The following is a 16721-nucleotide window of genomic DNA, read 5'->3' as shown; positions in this document are numbered from 1 at the left end:
AATCCCTGCCGCAGATATCAACCCAATATCGCGCTTGCCAGCATGCATTTTGCACGCTGATGTGGGACGTTTTTAGTTGAAAAATGCCGTGCATCACCTCTGTGAAATTGTGATCCTCACCGGCGTCTTTCACCAGCATGAAAGGATCGCAAGTGTTTCCCGTTGATTTCATTCGGAAACATCACATCGCACTCGCATGCATATCACACGGTATGCGAGTGCATGCAATGACTTTTAAGGTTCCATGGGTGAGGCGTTCTGAAGGAACGCCAAAAGATAGTCCATGCTGTGTTTTTTGATCCTTGCAGCATTTCGCAAGAGAAAAAAAAAATCGCTCATGTGAATAAGTCCATTCAGAAGAATGGAGTTCATATTTGTGTGAGTTTTGAGCATCTCGCAGTACACAAAACTTGTGCGAGATTCTAGCCCATGGGAATAAGCCCTCACCCAGCGATTTCCCATTTAGCGTATAAGGGCGGTTTCAGACAAACATGATTTTCCGCGCGGAAACTGACATGCATCGCGGAAATCAAAGCCGCGGCATGTCGATTGTTTCCCCATTTCTGCAGCGCCCTCTCTCTATGGGAAGAGCTGGCCGCAGCTGAATAAACCGCTTGGAAAGCCGCGCCAAGTCCCACAGGACTTCAAGCTGCAGAAATCTCCCGAGGTCCCGCTGCGGACATTCCGCAGGATTTCTGTCTCCTGTGAACCCAGCCTAAATGGTGATATGTCTTCTCCCTGCCCATGTGCATAACCTTACATTTATCAGTGTCAGGGCTTCTTCACACTGGCATATGCACACATGCGCTCGCCGCTATGAAAAGTATTTGCGCAGGAACCAGTGAAAACATTTTTTCTTTTTACATTTCAACGTTTAAAAAATGTTCCCTATCTTTTCTCACGTGTAGCAATATCATGCGTGGAACACGGCCGTGAGACGAAACCATTGAAATCAATGCTTTCCTTTTGTCACATTTTGCGGTTGTGATTTTGACGCTCGCAAAACGACCTGAAATTATGGTTGTGTGTTTAAGCCCTTAGGACTGCTTCATACAAGCGCATGCCCAAAAAGCTTGTATGAAGATTTTTTTTAACATTTATAGTTTTTTTTTTAATTAGTATATTTACGCTAAAATAAAGGATGGGAATGAGTTCCTCATTTTGTTTTGGTTGTTCCGATATATAATATGTATGGTTTTGGTTTACTGGGCACATACGGCGACGTTTTTGGTTGGCGTCGGCTTTGGGTTATTTTCTTTCTTATGTATATATTTTTACTTTATTTTGTAATTGGCTTTTACTTATTTATGTAATCATGTTTTTTACGATCTATATCCCCCATGATGTCATATAAGACCTCTGGGGGACATTCACGTGTTTTTCTTTTTTTTTTATTTGACACTTTTCCACTGTAGTTGGGGCATCCATAGGAGCCTCAGTTACAGGGTAAACACATCCCCTATAGTGACAATAGTCACTGGCAGAGCTGATCAGGGTCTGATACAACCCTGCAGTTCTGCTGTAACAGGGGAACCCGGTGGTCACGTGACTGCCGTTTCATGTGGTGGAAGTTACACTTCCACTTTCACTTTTTAGTACACAGCGCCCACAGTAGCCCCAGTAATAATATGAACCCCCTCAGTACTATTAACCTCATAGTAGCCCTAGTAATATTAACCCCACAGTAGCCCCAGTAATAATATTAACCCCACAGTAGCCCCAGTAATAATAGCCCCACCAACCCATATACTTACCTCCTCCTTGTAGTCAGCGCCGCTCCTCTTCTCAGCGCTGATCCTAGGTGCACACTGATGGCAGTGTGAGAGTCCGGAACTGTTCCTCCCTTGTCCTCTTCTGCGGAACTAAAGAGGAGAGGACTCAGGGGAGGAGGATCCTGGGTGCACATACTGATGACAAAGTGTGCAGCAGGATTAGTGTCGCTGTATGATTACCAGCTGGGGAGCCATGGCACCTTGGGTGGTAATCACTACCGTGGTGAGCAGGTGACGACAGTGCACGTGTCAGCAGAGAGGGTATAGGTTCGCCAACACAGCACTTCATTCGGAGACCTCGACTATCGCTCATCGAGCCCCAGGGGCTCCATGTAGCACAGTTTGGGAACCACTGACCTATACTATCCTCTCTTTTGTTAATTGTTTTGTATTTTCTGCAAATATTTTTATTTTACTGTACAATCCTTCTACAGGATCGTTAATAAACACATAAAAAAAATAGTGAATGTATGTTTTAGAAAAAACAAAAAGTTTGAATTCCATAGAAATGAACATACTAAACTGAACAATTTCTGTAAAAAACTACAAGATCAAGGGGCATCTTATATCACAATGTATTAGAGTTAATGGTGTTTTGTAGTGGGGGTGTTGATTGTGTTATGAACAGAGGCCGTTTTGGTTCTGATACCTGCCCAATAACCTGCATTATTAACCAAATAGCTCAGGGTTGAAATCGCCATAGATCACAGACAGCAGAATCCTGCAGCTTGGATGAGATATAGGTCATTTATTCCTAACTGTATCACATGGGCAGGTGTCTGGACCCCGCTTACTAGACCTGAATGCTGATAAAGTTTAGTTGTTAGCCAAGTACAATAATGCCGTAAGCGATGAGAGTATAGCGGCGTGAGATGAGCTCACAAGACAAGACAAATTGCAGCAAAAATCTCAGAGCTGTCTGGAAGGGATGAATTCTGTAGCCAGCGAAATGTAGAGGCTGGTAGGCATATCGGGGCATAGAAAAATAAGTACATCAAGCTATGAACAAGAAGAGTTAGCGCTGCCTCTTGAGCTTTCCTTATATTTGCAGATATTCTTACTTATACACATGATCCCCCATTATCGGCGAATTGATGCAAATGAGCTGCCAACAAACACATTCCTAGTCTTGTTGGTCTGTCTGGCCAATTGATGGCACTATGCTCGTATATATTAAGGCTGTTTTTTTTAAGTTTTGCAGCCATAGGGTTTATTCACATGTTGCAGCTATGTTATGGAGTTGCCAGAATTACTTTCAGAATGAGCCTATAGAAGATAACTAACAGTTCCCCATGCCCTACTCCAAATATCCAGTGGGGGTACTGCTTCTCCTTATGGAGACTGCCAGATTGGCTTAGGAAGCCATATAGGCCAGGCAATGCTCCCTGGGAAAAAAGGTATGCAAATTAGCTATCCTTCAGGAGGACAAAAGTTGGTTCTCTAGTGCCACCTATTGGATAGCAATAAATTTAAGTCAATAGGTATTCGCCCCCTGTCAGTGGTTGGCTAGGGGAGAGGCTTGTAACGTAGGGGAGAGGCTTGTGACGTAGGTCTGAAAGGATACTGTTTCTCCATGTAGAGTCATACCTTGCACTGATGAGTGCTAACAAGCTAATGTTGGAATAAATGACTGTAATTTTTGACTGGACCTTTTCTTTACTCTCTTATTCTTTATGCATAGTTGGGCAATTGGTAAATTATTTACATGGCTCTGACAACTATCCTAGTGTGATGAATGATTTCTGGGGCATTTCTGATGGAAAACATGACATTCAAATGTCTTCTGTAGAGATGAGCGAGCACGCTTGGTTAAGGCAATTACTCGAGCGAGCCTCGCTCTTCTCGAGTAACTGCATACTCGTAAGAACATTCAGGGGGCGGTGGAGTTGAGCGGGGGGGGGGAGAGAGAGAGTATGCTCGCTCGAGTAACTGCCTTAACCGAGCGTGCTCGCTCATCTCTAGTCTTCTGCTTAAAATAACCCCATTAGTATGGGTTCCATACTAATAGAGGAGCATTCAGAGAGAGGTCAGATTATAGGCATGGCAAATGGGGCTAATGCCCTGGGGCCACGATCATATAAGACCTCTACACAGAATGAATAGTATATGTACTTACTAGTATGATGTTGTTAATTGGCTGCCCATACACTTTGGATAGCTGTCAGCCAACACTCCCATGCACATGCATGCTCGACTGATCGTGCATGTCCTGTGAAAGTCCCCGATATCTGCTGTTGGGGGAGAGTGGGGAGGCACCATGCTCATTAGATGATCCACCAATTTAGATATAATGTGTATGGCTCTTCGTTGTATACTTTATGGATATTTTTGGAAGACTATTGTTACAATTGTACTGCTAGTAGCTGTATAATCTTTTACCTATGTATTTCTAAACTAGCTCTAAAATAAAATGCCATGAGGTCTCTAGAGACCGGTATCCTGTCCTGTTTCACCACTGAGAATAATGCATTCTCCTAGGAAGGTAGTTGTTTTCCACATACAGACAAGCAAGAAATTGGCCCAGTCAATTGGCACTGTACCATGAACAGGAAGTCCGGTCTCTGGTTGAGCGCTTATTACATATTGTGGAGCCTAGGAATCGTCGTCCCTATTCTATTTAATATATTTATTAACAACCTTGTAAAGGGATTCTACAGCAAAATATCAATATTTGCAGATGATACAAAACTATGTAAAGTAATTATCACAGATGGATCTGGATAAATTAGGGGCAGAAAAGTGGCAAATGAGATGTAACATTGATAAGGCCTTATTCACACCGGGGATATTCTCGAGTGAGTTTTGTGCAATGTAATGTGCACAAAACTGGTGCGAATATGAAATCCATCCTTTTTACTGGATTCACTCACACAAACAGCAAGTTCTATCCTTGGGCGTTCCCTCGGAACGCCTCGCCCATTGCTTTCAATGGGACCTTAAAAGCATTCGCATGGCACTTGCATACTGTGAGATACTGTGCTAGCAAGTGCGATGTGATGCTTCCCATTGAAGTCAATGGGAAACACTTGCGATTCTCTGATGTGTGTGAAACATGTCCATTAGTATCGCAATTTCACAGAAGTGATTCAATGCGTTTTTTACTCAAAAACGCTTCACAACGCCATGAAAAACACAAGTTGGCAAGGGCAATATCAGGCCGGGTTTCTTAGCCTGATAGCATGCTCACCCGTGTGAATGTAGCCTTAATGTAAGGTTATACACATGGACAGAGGAAATACATGTCACCATTACAGACTAAATGGGAAACCACTGGGCAACACGGACATGGAAAAGGACTTGGGGAGTTTAGTTAACTGTAAGCTTAACTGGAGCAACCAGTGTCAGGCAGCTGCTGCCAAGGCAAATATGACGATGGGGTGCATCAAAAGAGGTCTAGGGGCAGAGGACGAGAACATTGTTCATCCTCTTTACAAATCACTGTTGTTTTTTTCAAACTCGGACACAGTAGCTTGGACTTTGAGTAGTCAAAAAGAAAAGAAAACAGAAACACAGTGGCTCATGCTCTAATACACTTGTTCTTCGTGCATAGTTGGGCAATGGGAAAACTGGCTGTTTAAGCCCTTCCATACCATGTTACTCTGTTTCAATGAATCTTGCTGTGGATTGCCTTCTATGGCGTTTGGATGATATATTTTTTATTCTTGTCTTCCAGGGTCACAGGCGGGGAGTTATTTGAGGATATTGTGGCAAGAGAATATTACAGTGAAGCTGATGCAAGGTGGGTACCCTCTTGCCCTATAATACCCTTCCCCTTACCCCTCATCCCTCCCTCCCTTCCAGCCAATTTCAAAATGACTTGTTTAGCGTGCCTTGTTGTAAATCTCATACAAATATCTTGAAATGAAATTAAATCACGAGAATCCAAGCTAAATCTGAATGTGTTAACCATTTGAAGGGCTGCAATCTATCTAGTGTTCCATTGTTCAAGTTTTCTTTGAGCCTTCGGGTTGATAGTAGGCATACAATACACATAATTGGTAAATGAAGTCCTTTTTGTATTGCCAGTGGTAAAGCATGCTTGACTTATAGTGTAACACAATGTAGCGCGCGGCAGGCAGCCTGTCTATAGTGCGTAGTCCCTGTATAGTCCTGCATGCTGCCTCTATTCTAATGTGATGTTTTGTGATGTTAAGACACTGTGTTTTCTCCTCTTGTCCCCTTCTCCCCTTTTCTCAATCTGTTTTCTCCCTCCGTCTCTTCTCCCTTGTGATATACTGGTTGTGTATATACTGTTGTTATCATGCCTATTGTCTGCTGTTACTGTGTGCTGGCCTTGCACGGTGTGCCCACATTTACCATATCATGACCTTTCATGCCAACCTTCCTTTTCCACATGCCACCCATCACTTCCTTCCGTATGTCCATACCTTTCCCCTTCCTTGTCATTACACTTATCCTACCCAAATGCCATATGCTTTCGATCCCCAATGTGCCCTCCACCCTTACCCATTTTTGTACCGTCTCATTGTCTTCCTGTACCCTGTGGGTCTGCTGGTTTTTGTTTTACAGTCACTGTCTCCATCAGATATTAGAAAGTGTTTGTTTCACACACTCCTGTGACATTGTGCACAGGGACTTGAAGGTTAGTATTCTTAAAAGGGGAAGGGGGTGACATGGCATGGGGTCCCAGGTGAGAACTGGCACATTGTGGGCACTGCACCCTTCACTTCCCTATACCATCTTGCTCTGGAGACACGGTGCATGGGGGAACAAGGGAGTGTGCATCTATGGGAATGTGCATCCAGGTTGGGCATGAAGGGGTGCAGCTGAAAAAAATGCTTAAGTGTAAAAAGGCTGCGAAGTATGCACCCGCACACACATCCGTGTGTGCCAGGATCTGTCCTGGCGGGTATAAGGAACTGAATTAAACATACATATATTGTAGGTTCCATTTGATAATATAACAGCATGTGTAAATGATACAGATGGAGCATGTGAATATAAAAAAGACCCATTCAAGTACCATTCCAACTATGCAATATAGCCCCCTAGCACGGCATGCCCTATAGCTAAGCAGACCTGCCCTGCTGAAAAGGTGGCATGGTTGTAGCAATGCAGTGTGTAATCCATAACTCACACCATAGGTGCTGCATTGGTTCATTTTGCAATGGCAATTGATTCACGTTCAATCTGAGGGTACTGTGTGTGTGTATATGTATATATATATATATATATGTGTGTATATATATATATGTACACACACACACATATATATATATATATAATACATATGTATGTATACATATATATATGTTTGTGATAAGTCATAGCAACTCATACTCAATCAATTATATAGCGCCACCTATCACCCTGTTGGAGGTACTACACCAAATAAGTAAAATTCCAGCATTGACTAGTGATGAACAACACTTCTATTGCTGCAGCCGAGGCCTGCAATATATGTATGTTTGCGTAATATTAATTGTATGAGTTGTGACGACTCTCGCACAATACTCTCTGTTTATTGTCTCTTAATAGTGTCACGTCACATTGTTTTCTCCAGCTCATCGCCACGACCTCTGTCTCTGCAGTCATCCTCTCTTCCAGCTGTTTCCCTCTCATCCACGGTTTTCTACCCAATAAACAGAGAGTTGGCGTTAGCTAATTTATCGAAAAGATGTAGAAGTTCCAGCATGCACAGCTCCGTGCACCTGCCCATGGGGACATGGGGATGGAAAGCTCTGCAGGAGAACCGTACAGAGTATTTCACAGCCTGTGGTGTGATGCTCTGCAGACGACTTGCATGATATACACTGCATACTATATACTCATATCTGCCCTTTCTTCTCTTTGTCCTATATCAGTCATCCGCCCTCTTCTTCTCCCCCCTTATATACTGTGCTTTTACTCAGATACTTCCAGTCCTCTCTGTTACCTTCCTTCTGCCTTCTTGCCTCTTTAGTAGGTAGACTTACTCGCATCTTCTCCCCTAGATCTCTCTTTACATCACCCTCCTCGTTCCCTCTCCTCCTCACCGCTTTGTGTTTCTTCTGCTTGTTTTTTGCTCTCTTTGGCACCTATTTTTAGTCTCTCTCCTCCTCCATCTGTCTCTTCTATGTCCTCCCCCTCCTGTGCTCTCTCCTGTCTCTTCCATGTGTCTCTCAATTACAATATTCTCTGTCCTGTACCCATCATCATCTTCACCACCACTGCATGTGTGCCTCTACTCTACTACTGGACTCTGCTAAAAAGTTGAAGTCAAAGATCAGAGGTCACAAAGTTTTATCTATCTATATATCTATCTATCTCATATCTATCTATCTCATATCTATCCAATATCTGTCTGTCTATCTATCTCATATCTATCTATCTATCTATCTATCTCTCATATCTATCTATCTATCTATCTATCTCATATCTATCTATCTCATATCTATCTATCTCATATCTATCCAATATCTGTCCTATCTATCTATCTATCTATCTCTATCTATCTATCTATCTATCTATCTATCCATTTTTGGTGCATTCACATATAGCATAAGAATATGCCACAAGCTATTTCATCCCAAAAGCCACATGTTTTACATGTGGATTATGATTCGGATTTGGATACCGATTCACTGTAGAACTACTGCAAAATTACTGCAGACTATATTGCAAAGAGCAGAATTTTCAGCATTTTAGTAGAAAATTTGCATCACATTTCACAGATAATACAAGCGGATTCCACCCATATTCCTATCAGTCATTAGTTTATTGATTTTACTAGTTATCTCTTATCTGTATATAATATGTTTCATATCTATCTCTTACTGGATCATCCACAATTTATCTATCTATCTATCTATCTATCTATCTATCTATCTATCTATCTATCTATCTATCTATCTATTTATCTTCTATCTATCTATCTATCTATCCATCTCATATCTATCTATCTATAGGCCCATTTACACGGAGAGATGATCGCTTTTTAGCGATTGTGTGAGCGTTAATCATTACGTCTAAATGTGCGCCCATTGTGCACTTTTCGGGCACTGCTAGCTGATCGTTAAATTCAGTCCAACCTAAAAATCGTCGTTCAGCCTAATCAGCAGTTCTCCACGGTTAGTGCTGATAGCATTGTCTCTTGTCAGAGAACAAAGGAACTGTAAGCAGATAAGAGCACTTGGGCTATTAACTGCTTTCAGCTAAATGCTTCATTTGCACGCTAAATAGCTGAGAAGCTACTTAATAGTTTTTTGCAAAATGATCGCTCAAAGCTGTCACTCAAACTGTCGTCTCAGCGATCTTTGAGCGATCATCGCTCTGTGTAAATGGGCCTTATCTCATATCTATCTATCCATCTATCTATCTATCCATCTATCTATCTGTCTCATATCTATTTATCTATCTATCTCTCTCATATCTATCTTTCTATCTCTCTCATATCTATCTTTCTATCTATCTATCTCCTATCTATCTATCTCTCTCATATCTATCTGTCTCATTTCTATCTCTCTCATATCTATCTTTCTATTTATCTATCTCCTATCTTTCTATCTATCTCTCTCATATCTATCTGTCTCATTTCTATCTCTCTCATATCTATCTATCTTTCTATCTATCTCATATCTATCTGTCTCATATCTATCTATCCCCTATCTATCTATCTATCTATCTATCTATCTATCTATCTTCTCCTCTTGTACATCCACTTCTCTAGCTTCAAGGTTCCCTTCTCACATTGTTACCCTTACTGCTGCTTTTCCCTTTCCATGTCTCCCTGTGTAGTGGCAGATAAGCCTTCCCTACCTCCTTACAACACACATGAATTATTACTATGTTGGTGATGTCCAGTAGGAGCCAGGTGAATTTACGGTGAAGGAGCTTGGTACTACACAGGTATTTGGGGAAAGTGAATCCATTGACATACCAACTTTTGCCTCTGGTCAGGAGTTTACGTTCACATCAATGAAGAAGGTGTTTACAGCCCTGTGTGTCTTTGTGAACTCTGTTCTTTGTACTTCTGGCATGTGTTAGTCATTTATGTGCCGAAGCTGCCTCAACCTCAGACTGATTCTCCGCCCGTAAATACCTTTTGGTTTTTATACACTGAAAATGTCAAAAATTCTGTCCTGAATACTTTTTTTAAAATATATTTTTTCAAATCTATTGTTTCAAAAATAAAATATATTTTTGTTGAGGATGAAGCTAAGTTTAGAGTAAGTTCCCAAGTCGCAGTCACAAATTTGTAACATTTAATGCTGTCTGTGCACAGATTTTGAGCACTATATCAGAAATATGGAGCTGCAGCGGGTATGAAGATAGTAAGAAACGAATCAGCACAGAATTATGGACACGGTGTTAATGCACACATTGTATATTGTTAATTTGCACTAGGCCAGACCCCATATAGATGCACAAGTATACAAAACTATCTCAAGGTCTTTGCAGAAATTTTCCAGTCACTCGCTAGATGAGAGAAGTCAGCTTTTTGCAAGCAGAAGGAATACAGCATTTTCATAGGACTAGGAACGGGAAGAGCACTGATAAGGGGAAGAGATGATCACAAGGGGTCCTGCTGATGGCATCTTAGAAGATGAACTTCTATCATCAGGGGAACCATTAGGCTCATTTTGCCAATAACCAAAGGTTGTATGGCGATTACTGAAATAATGTAAAGCTGAGAAAGGACAGATAGATAGTCCCACTGTCACTCTGTTATCCATGGGGCCATATAAACCTTGAACCAGCTCTAAGAGGGACAGGGCCGGCTCCACTGGAGCCGGCTCAAAATGGGCCTCCTTAGTAATTTTATAGACCCTCTTGTTCCCCCTTAGTCATTTATAGGCCCATCTGTTCCCCCTTAGTTATTTATAGGCCCCTCTGTGCCCCTTGAATCATGTATAGGCTCCACTCTGAGTCATTCAAAGGCCTCACTGTGTTCCTTGAATCATTAATAAGGCATTACTATACCAATTGAATCATTTATAGGTTCCACTTTGCCCCTAAGCCGATAGTAAGGCCCCATTGTGCCTTGACAATAAAATAAAATAATACATTTACCTCCATCACACTCCCGCAGTGCCCTCCATTCTCTGATTAGCCTATTCTGGCCAGCATCATGTGGAAGCATGCAGATGGTACGATGACATCATCATGGTGCCTGCATGACAGAGAAGGTGTTAGATGGCAGAACAGGAACCACTCGGCCTCCTTTAGTGCTGCTGTCATAGTCAGATCGATACTACCCCTGAGTGGGACCCCTGGGCTCAGTGGTCCCTGGCACCCGCCCAGGTTTGCTGGGTACTGACGCCAGCCAAGTATAGGGACAATTCCCACTCATTTTTATTCCGTTAGTGTTTTTTCCTTTCTGCTCAAAAATGGTGGACTTGTTCCAGAGTGGTGATATCACTGACTCATAAGGTACTTTCTATTTTCTGCATTAATGACGTCACTAGTTTGGGGGTAATTACTAGCTATTCTGTTTATTAATGGCCACTCCAAAACAATCCGTAATTGGCTCCGCAGTAGGCACAGTTGAGCGGCAGTATAGAGTGCTCCTTTCTTTACCAACTTTCGAGAAAGGAGACCAGGCAGATAACCAAGATGGGAATAAAAAGTGGCATGCATAGTGGGCAGTACAACATTTTTTCCTTATGCCCCATTCACTTTAATAGGGTGCGCCCCCAACCTTCAGCATTTCAATCATAAGCAGTACATATGACCAGCACTTTGCATCAGTATTGTAAAGACAAAACAAGGACCGTTTTCAAATAAGGGAAGAAGTACAGGGTGGGCAACTGAAGAGTAGCTGGCCCAGCCTGTATAATCTTTCTATTTCCCCCCATGTTTAGGCTCCAGTCCCGGTTTTGGCTTCAGAATACTGACCAAATCTGCAATGTGTGAATAAAGTCCAACGGTCTATTGCAATGCCACTATATTAGTCATATTTGACTATTCTGCACTGGATGATCTTTAAGGTTCTGTTCACATTTTTGTTCTACTGTTCTTGGCCCGGCTATTGTAAAGTCCAGTCCAAGGACACCCTTTAACCCTCCATTAACTCCAATAAAAACACCAACACTCATTTGCATTGGATAAATTTGGTCATAGCGGCCATTTTATTAACAAACATTAACAAGTAAAATGAATCTCTCTGGTACCAAAATATATAAACAAATGTAGGGAGGTCCTAAGAGCTACAAAAATTAAATCTGATGCCCAAATATATTTTAACAATTGCAATGCTGTACTTTACCCCCAGCCAACACCACTGGCCCGGGGGCGCCACAACAGGTGGCTATGTTAAGATTACCGACTCTCTGGGCCTCTCTTTGTAAGAGCCACATAGGTGCCAGAACAACAATCGCTGTTCTATGAATTAGAAAGGGCGCAAACTCACCCTGCCACCCCTCCCACCAATTTATAATTAACTTCAAGGACCCCCCACCCCACTGCTAGCAGCCACCATGACACCCTAAAACCTGCACTACCGCCCAAAATTCTATAAACCAAAGCAAAGATGCACCTCCCCAACCAGTGGCAGAGCTCCAGCAATGAGAGAAGACAGAGGGAGGATGGGACTGCCTTTGCTCTGACCCTGCCTATTATTCCTTACACATTCTTGTTTTATTCCCCACACGCTCCACTCCCATCCCTTACCGCTAACTCTAAAACCCTCTTTTCCCTACCCTATAAACCCAGCCATGTGAGCCTCTCCCCAATGCCTACGGCCTGTGCTCAGACCCCTTCTGGAAAAGCAAAATAAAAAAGACAGCATGTAGGACCTGTTAAATGAGAAAAACTGGCAACGTCAGCCAGAACCTATTGACTGTAATGGTTTCTATCCGGTTTCTGGCATTTTTCCATAAAACGTAGATCAGCATGTTTCGTTATTTTTCCCAACATTTCTGATGGAACCAATGACAAAAACCTTATAACAGAAATCTGAACAGAGCCTACGTAAGCAAATGGTTTTACCCCTTAGTGACTACCAATACATTTTTTAAGGCGGTCATTAATGGGCTTTAAACTTACACATATCTTTTTTTAAGCAGTGGCTTAAGTGACTACTGAAAGCCAGGAATGGAGAAACCTTAGACCCTGGCAGTTTAACCCCTTACATTCCACAATCAACAGCAACAGCAGCATGTATAGCGATGACAAAGGAAGGGGGCTCTTTCTGTGAACCATTGGCAACCCACAGTGCAATCGCAAGGCAGCCAGAAGCCTGACAAAGGCCTCCATGTTTGCCATGTAACTCAGCCTATTAGGCCTTGCCTCCAGCAGAGTCTAATAGGTCATTGTCAAAAGCTTAGTAGAATAATAGAATGCAGTACATAAGTATTGCAGTGTACTATCCTAGCGATCGATCAGTCTTGCAATTTGACAATAAAAATTACTTGGTTCTTAAGGCACAAAATAGGCTGGTCACTAAGCGGTTATAGAGGTATTTCCATCTCGGGTAGTTATCACCTATCCCCAGTATAGGGGATAACTTATTGATTGTTGGGGTCCAACTACTGGGATGCTCATTGGTAACACTGAATTTTGACAGCGGTGATCGCTCTATTCATTTCGATGGCAACTGCTGGAGATAGCCAAGTTCAAGTGTTCGTCAAACTCCGGCGGTCCAATTGAAGTGCTGTCCAGTCAGAAGATTATATACAGCAGCTTACCATATCAGAGAGTTTTATCTACTTTCTTGTGATACTGTATATAGCAAATAGCAGCAGAAGCAATGTACATACCTTTCTCTGCATAAATAGTACTTTACCGAATAGAAGACATTCACCTATGTATAAAGTTTCCTTGTGAGTCTGCACAAATACATAGGAATAATTTAGATAATTCATTAAACTATTATAATATGTAATATTATAATATATTGTAATAGCAACATGAACTAGGCATATGTCTAAAGGCATGTCACTACATACAGGAACCATATTGGGCCTCCCGTGATAGAAAAAAATGGAATACTTCTTACCAACCAATCAGAATCCACATTTCCCATATCCCAGTAGACCTATCCATATTCTTCCTTTAAATAGAATGCCGTATTCTGGTGACAGATCTGCTTTAACTGACAATGAGCCGCAATACCAGAAATGCTATTGGAAATCAGCCTTTTTTTTAGTATTCTTTAGTTAATCTAGTGTCAATGAGCTTACAGCATGTTTAGATCACACACAGGTCATAACGCATGAGCTAAGAGTCGAATGTACATTATCGGTGTTGTAATCAAGGACCACAAGTGAACATTCATGGTAAACTCAGGAAGAAGTCATATCCTTTATCGCAACAAAAGGGTTTTACCCCATCCTTTGCAATGGTTGATTTTGGTTGGCAGGCATCCCCTTCCTCCCCTCCTGCCCCTCCCCTCCTCCATCAGCTCGCAGGGAGCACACAGACCTTACTAACGCCCCCCCTGCTGTTTGCACGCAGTCATTGCATCCAGCAGATTCTTGAAGCAGTCCTCCACTGCCACCAAATGGGGGTTGTCCACAGGGACCTGAAGGTGAGTTTTGTATCCCCCCCATGCCATTTTCTTTACCATATGCATGTCAGGCTGGACATTGCCCATCTCTCCTTCCAATACAGCGCCTGTCCTGGGAGAGTCCCCTGCATGCTGGTGGCAAGTTGTATCTGGCTTACACTGTGGATGGTGGAACAGTTGTGGTTATCATAGCATGTGGAGGTGGGGGCTCCGACCTTATCTGGGGCTGGGGTGCATGGCATGCTGTGGAATATGATATTAATTTTATGTCTCTGTGTGATTTTTATGTATACACTTCAGACCTGTACCTTAAAGGATAAAGAATCAATCTGTATTCACACCATCATCTTCCCAATGTTCTCCATCCTTTCCAAACCTTCCTTGCTCGGCAAAAGTATGCTCACCATCTCTCTAGTGCTACCTGTCCTACCAGCTAGAATAGAGGTGCTCAACCAAGAGTTTTGTCTTTGAGTTATGTTGGGCAATGAAAACGTTCATGAAGAACAACATCAATGGGCAAGAGAATGTGAGAATAGCTAGTTTTAAGGCTTTCATGATTGTCATCGCTCATATCGATAGCTTCTTTAAATGACCCAAAAACTGCATTCTGATAGCTCAACAGAAACTTCAAATCTACAATCCATCAATCCACATTCATGCTGTTTTTGCCAAGTAAATGGCCCTACACTGCACTATCTTACCCAAAGTAATTGGACACCTGAACAAGAATCAAAAGTAATATTTATTTACATATGTTAATACTTAGTGGGCCTTCAGATACTCTCTGTTTCATACTTACTACTAACATCTGATACACTTCAGCTGATATTTCCCTCCATTCATCCTGCAAATACCTGGCAAGTTCTCTCAAAGAAGATGCACACTGTTCATATTTCCTGAACTGACAATCCAATTTGCCCCAAAGATGTTCAATAGGGTTTAAGACGAGACTCTGGGCAGCCAGTCCAATAATGAACCATCCATATCCTCAAACCAATGTAAAACAGTGTTGGATTTGTGACATGACGCGTTATCTTGTTGAAGTATTGCTGACCATTTCCAGAGTATTGTGACATTGTCAAAAGCACATTATTATCTAGCATGTCAGGGTACACCTCCATGTTTATGGTTCTTACCACTAAAACCAAAGGACTGAGACCATGCCACGTAAACCATCCCCCGACCATATCGGAACCTCCGCCGTACTTAACTGTTGGCACAACACACTCAAGCAAAAGGTGTTCCCCAAGCATTCTCCACACCTAGGTATGTCCAACTGATTTGAATATGGAGTATCGTGAACCGTCATTCCATAGAACATTCTTTCATCTCTCAATTGTCCAATGACGACACTCCTGGTAGCATTGTAGATGGGTCGATGCATCTTCTGTAGATAACTCGCAAGACATTTGCAGGAGGAATGGAGGGAAATACCAGCTGAAGTGTATCAGACATTAGTAGAAAGTATGCCATAGAGAGTATTCAATGTCATTGGGGCAAAGGAGACCCCACTAAACATTAATATATGTAAATAAATACTACTTTTGATCATTGCTCATTTGGCCAATCACTTTTGGAAGGATACTGCATGTCCATGTTTACTCAACAAATTGTTGCCATAATATAATCTCCAACAGAAGTGAACCATTACTAGATATTAGTATCTGTGTTCTCCTAGGGAACATCAGGTAGCAGAGATGGAGACCATGCAATGCAACAGAGATAAGGTGACCAGACCTCCTTGTGGGAAAGGCTTCAGTGAAATCAAAGCAGCGTAAAAGCTGTAAAATATATATATATTTCTTTCAAGCATCTTTCATTTGGCATTAAGTCTGGTTACCTTTACTGAGGGCACCTTAATCCACCCTGAGTGATTGTACCTGAGGACTATAAAAAGTCCTGGCTTGTCACTATCTCTAACCACATCTCTGTTAACAACAGCCAGAAAACCTTCTACTTGCCAGCAAATGCAAAGGAGCTGCAGTCAAGCTGGCAGACTTTGGCCTGGCCATAGAAGTGCAAGGAGAGCAGCAGGCCTGGTTTGGTAAGTCATTTTTTTTTTTAGCCCTGGATTTAGGCTTGGATGGGAAATTTAGTTTTTCACAGGCAGCAGAAAAAAATATACATTCATTTGGGTTGCTACACTATTTATTTTTGCGTGACAAGCTGTAGTTTTTATTTGTCCCATTTTGGGGTACATACAGCTTTTTTGATTACTTTTATTGCATTTTTTCGGGAGGCAAAACAAACAAAATAAGCATTTTACCTACGTTTTCTAGAAGTTTTTTTTATGGTTTTTGCCATGCAGGATAAATAGTGTGTTCAATTTATATGGGATTTTTATTTTATTTTATTTTTTTCCTACAAATAGGGGGAAATGCGCGAAAAGGTGTTTTTTTATTTTTTTACTAATTTTATTTTATTTTTTTGTTACATTTCTTATATCCCTGTAGGAGACTTGACCATAACAGCTCTGATCCCTATCATAAAGCATTGCAGGA

The 16721-nt window shown here is 41.8% G+C and overlaps 1 protein-coding gene across 11 annotated transcripts in view; it reads left to right on the top strand.

Annotated features, from left to right (window-relative positions):
• Nucleotides 1-16721, top strand: part of CAMK2B (calcium/calmodulin dependent protein kinase II beta) — a 194562-nt gene that overhangs the window by 120391 nt on the left and 57450 nt on the right. For 10 of the 11 annotated variants that reach the window (XM_066593135.1, XM_066593144.1, XM_066593138.1 and 7 more), the window contains 3 exons: nt 5446-5511; nt 14169-14241; nt 16162-16264. In XM_066593135.1, the coding sequence (XP_066449232.1) occupies nt 5446-5511; nt 14169-14241; nt 16162-16264 (242 nt within the window). Of the gene's footprint in view, nt 1-5445; nt 5512-6302; nt 6376-14168; nt 14242-16161; nt 16265-16721 lie in introns of all 11 variants that reach the window. The other variant, XM_066593136.1, reaches the window with a different exon arrangement.

This window comes from Eleutherodactylus coqui, chromosome 2 (assembly GCF_035609145.1).
Source record: "Eleutherodactylus coqui strain aEleCoq1 chromosome 2, aEleCoq1.hap1, whole genome shotgun sequence".
In the NCBI taxonomy this organism is placed as follows: Eukaryota; Metazoa; Chordata; class Amphibia; order Anura; family Eleutherodactylidae; genus Eleutherodactylus; species Eleutherodactylus coqui.
Note: the sequence above shows the minus strand (reverse complement) of the source record. Positions and strands in the feature narration are given on the sequence as shown.